General features: G+C 38.7%; 1 protein-coding gene across 1 annotated transcript; it reads left to right on the top strand.

Moving 5' to 3' along the window:
• The first annotated feature begins 621 nt into the window (after positions 1-621).
• On the top strand, positions 622-1,519 carry LOC141655337 (protein LEAD-SENSITIVE 1-like). Its single transcript, XM_074462421.1, has 2 exons — positions 622-698; positions 967-1,519. Exons 1-2 carry the CDS (start codon positions 622-624, stop codon positions 1,517-1,519), a joined length of 630 nt encoding a protein of 209 aa, XP_074318522.1.
• Positions 1,520-2,266: the final 747 nt, after the last annotated feature.

The raw sequence follows: 2,266 nt of genomic DNA, 5'->3' as shown, positions 1-2,266 counted from the left end.
TAGGCGGTCCTTATACATTTATACTCATTAAATTGTACATTTTTTTTCTATTTTGGAAAATACTTGTGGGAGTACTAAATATACAAAATATAATAATCGTGCAATAATTATTTTAGGACTGAAGTTTTCTTCTTGTTCTATGAACACATTTTATCAAAAATGTTACTGCAACAAGTGAACAAGCATTTATTCCTATACAATCTTTGGACTCTCATTTGTATGTTATACGCCTACTATAAATCATCCAATTATCTCACAAAACTCCTGAATGAAGAACTTCGCCTATGGTTGTTTTTATCCAACAAGCTCTTTAGGACCAATTCGTGTTAAATACCAACTATTGTAGATGACCTTAGGTCCTACCATTACGGATACGCTAACCAAATCACAGCACAACCCTTCAAAACTAACAGAAACTATACACATCTTTCGTCAAATCTTGACTATATATAATTTGACAACAAAGAAATTCACTTCAAAAGACACGGTCAAGAAGTAGGAACGGGAACTGGGCTAGTTTTGCACGTTGTAACAGGTAAATACGGCACATTCAATACCCGAATTCAGAACTTTGTATACTAGGTGTAAAAGGCTACTGAATCACATAGCTTCTGTCAATTAATGTCGGAATTCATACATCACAAACTCAGTCCTCGCGGTAAGAATACTGATACTCCTTCCACTAAGAGCAGCAGAAAGTGCTGTAAATAAACTAGGTCATGAGTACCATCATACAGTGACATTATCGGCTCACTGTTACTGATTTAGAATGGCCTTTAAATGAGTTTACAAGATACAAACTTTCATTCAACCATCTCAGTCAAGTAGAAGATTCATAGTACTCCGTATCCGAATAGCTTAATAACCAAATGGTAATTACTTCTCTTTGTACATTGATTAGCTTCCTTAACTAAAACTCAACCCCCTTAATTATCCGCAGTGAAACCTAAACAACATCTCTCATAGGAGTCACAACTCACCGATCTTTGCCAATCAAAATCTTTCAGAAGAGGGCCGCGGAGTGCTCTCCTCATGCCTAGACTGCTTTGTTGCTGGTGGTATATTATACCAGTTTGAGTACAGTGTCAATCCTGCCCTCTCTGTGGCAAAATTACGTGATGGGACCTGCACTCTCGCAGGATCAGATCCTGATGACGTCGTTGTACGTCGAGCTAAGTACCTACTCGACAATGGCTTCGGCTGTTACAACGTTTTCAAGAACAATTGTGAAGATATCACTATTTATCGCAAAACCGGGCTTGTAATTATGGACCAAGTGACGATGGGCCAGAGTGGACAAGCAGTGTCGCTAATTGGCGGTCCCCTTGCTGCTGTTATCTCTTCACCTTTGCATCTTTTGACTAGCAATGCCTACGGGGTGGCGGTGATGGCAGTGAGTGTGTATTGCACAAGCAGGGTGGCAGCTGACATTAGCATGGGGAAGGATGTTGTGAAGTTGGAACCAGCAGACTTAACCAGACGTCTGACTCTTGGACTTCAAGTTTCTCTGCCTTCATAAGAATGTTAATTTAATCGAGTTGTTATACTCATTTCAACTTCACGAAATAGCGAAATTTCAGATATTGTTTCAAATAAAGAAATACACAAAGTTCTTACAGGACTAAATCCATTAGACATGCTAGTGATCTATCAGAGTATCTGAGTATGAAGCATGGAGTTGTGCCGCAGTTATGGTAATCTGATATGTTGTTATATTCTCATCATGCATGAGACGCTGGTGTACCCATCGTCCGTAAAACAAAACAATTAAGTGTTCCTTAGTCAGGGGCTCCAGACTTTCCTCTTTTATCTGTGGAATTTTTTTCACAAGTTTGGCATGTTGGCGCACACATGTTCAACTATCTAAACAAGCGCATTAACCATGAATATAACACTGGTCTTTCTAAATTTGTTTAACATAACTGAACTGAACTATCTACAATAAAGCTCTCTATTACCTACAAAGCTACGAGAAAAATACATCGACAAATAGGATAATTGTTTACTTCTATACCATGCCAAGTTGCTTGGTGCCCAGATTTAGCTGAACTACATTCTCAGTCATTGAAATAGGAATGTTGTACAAGTCGATGGCCCAAGTCCAAGCATGGCAAAACTAGAGCGACCAGCAAGTTATTACTTCAGCTAGTACAGAAATAGAAAATATTACTTTATATGAAGTATATATTACCTGTGTCAATTTGTACTTTCAAGTCAAGTTAGACTCGGCCACAAGGAGCTGAGTTTCGCTGCAAGTTTGGCAGAC

This window comes from Silene latifolia, chromosome 5 (assembly GCF_048544455.1).
Source record: "Silene latifolia isolate original U9 population chromosome 5, ASM4854445v1, whole genome shotgun sequence".
NCBI lineage: Eukaryota > Viridiplantae > Streptophyta > Magnoliopsida > Caryophyllales > Caryophyllaceae > Silene > Silene latifolia.
This window is presented reverse-complemented; position numbering and strand designations above follow the sequence as displayed.

Coding starts and splice junctions, on each gene's coding strand:
- LOC141655337 (XM_074462421.1), top strand. CDS start 622: ATGTCGGAATTCATACATCACAAACTCAGTCCTCGCGGTAAGAATACT. Junction 699..966: donor TCCACTAAGAGCAGCAGAAA/GTGCTGTAAATA, acceptor CATCTCTCATAG/GAGTCACAACTCACCGATCT.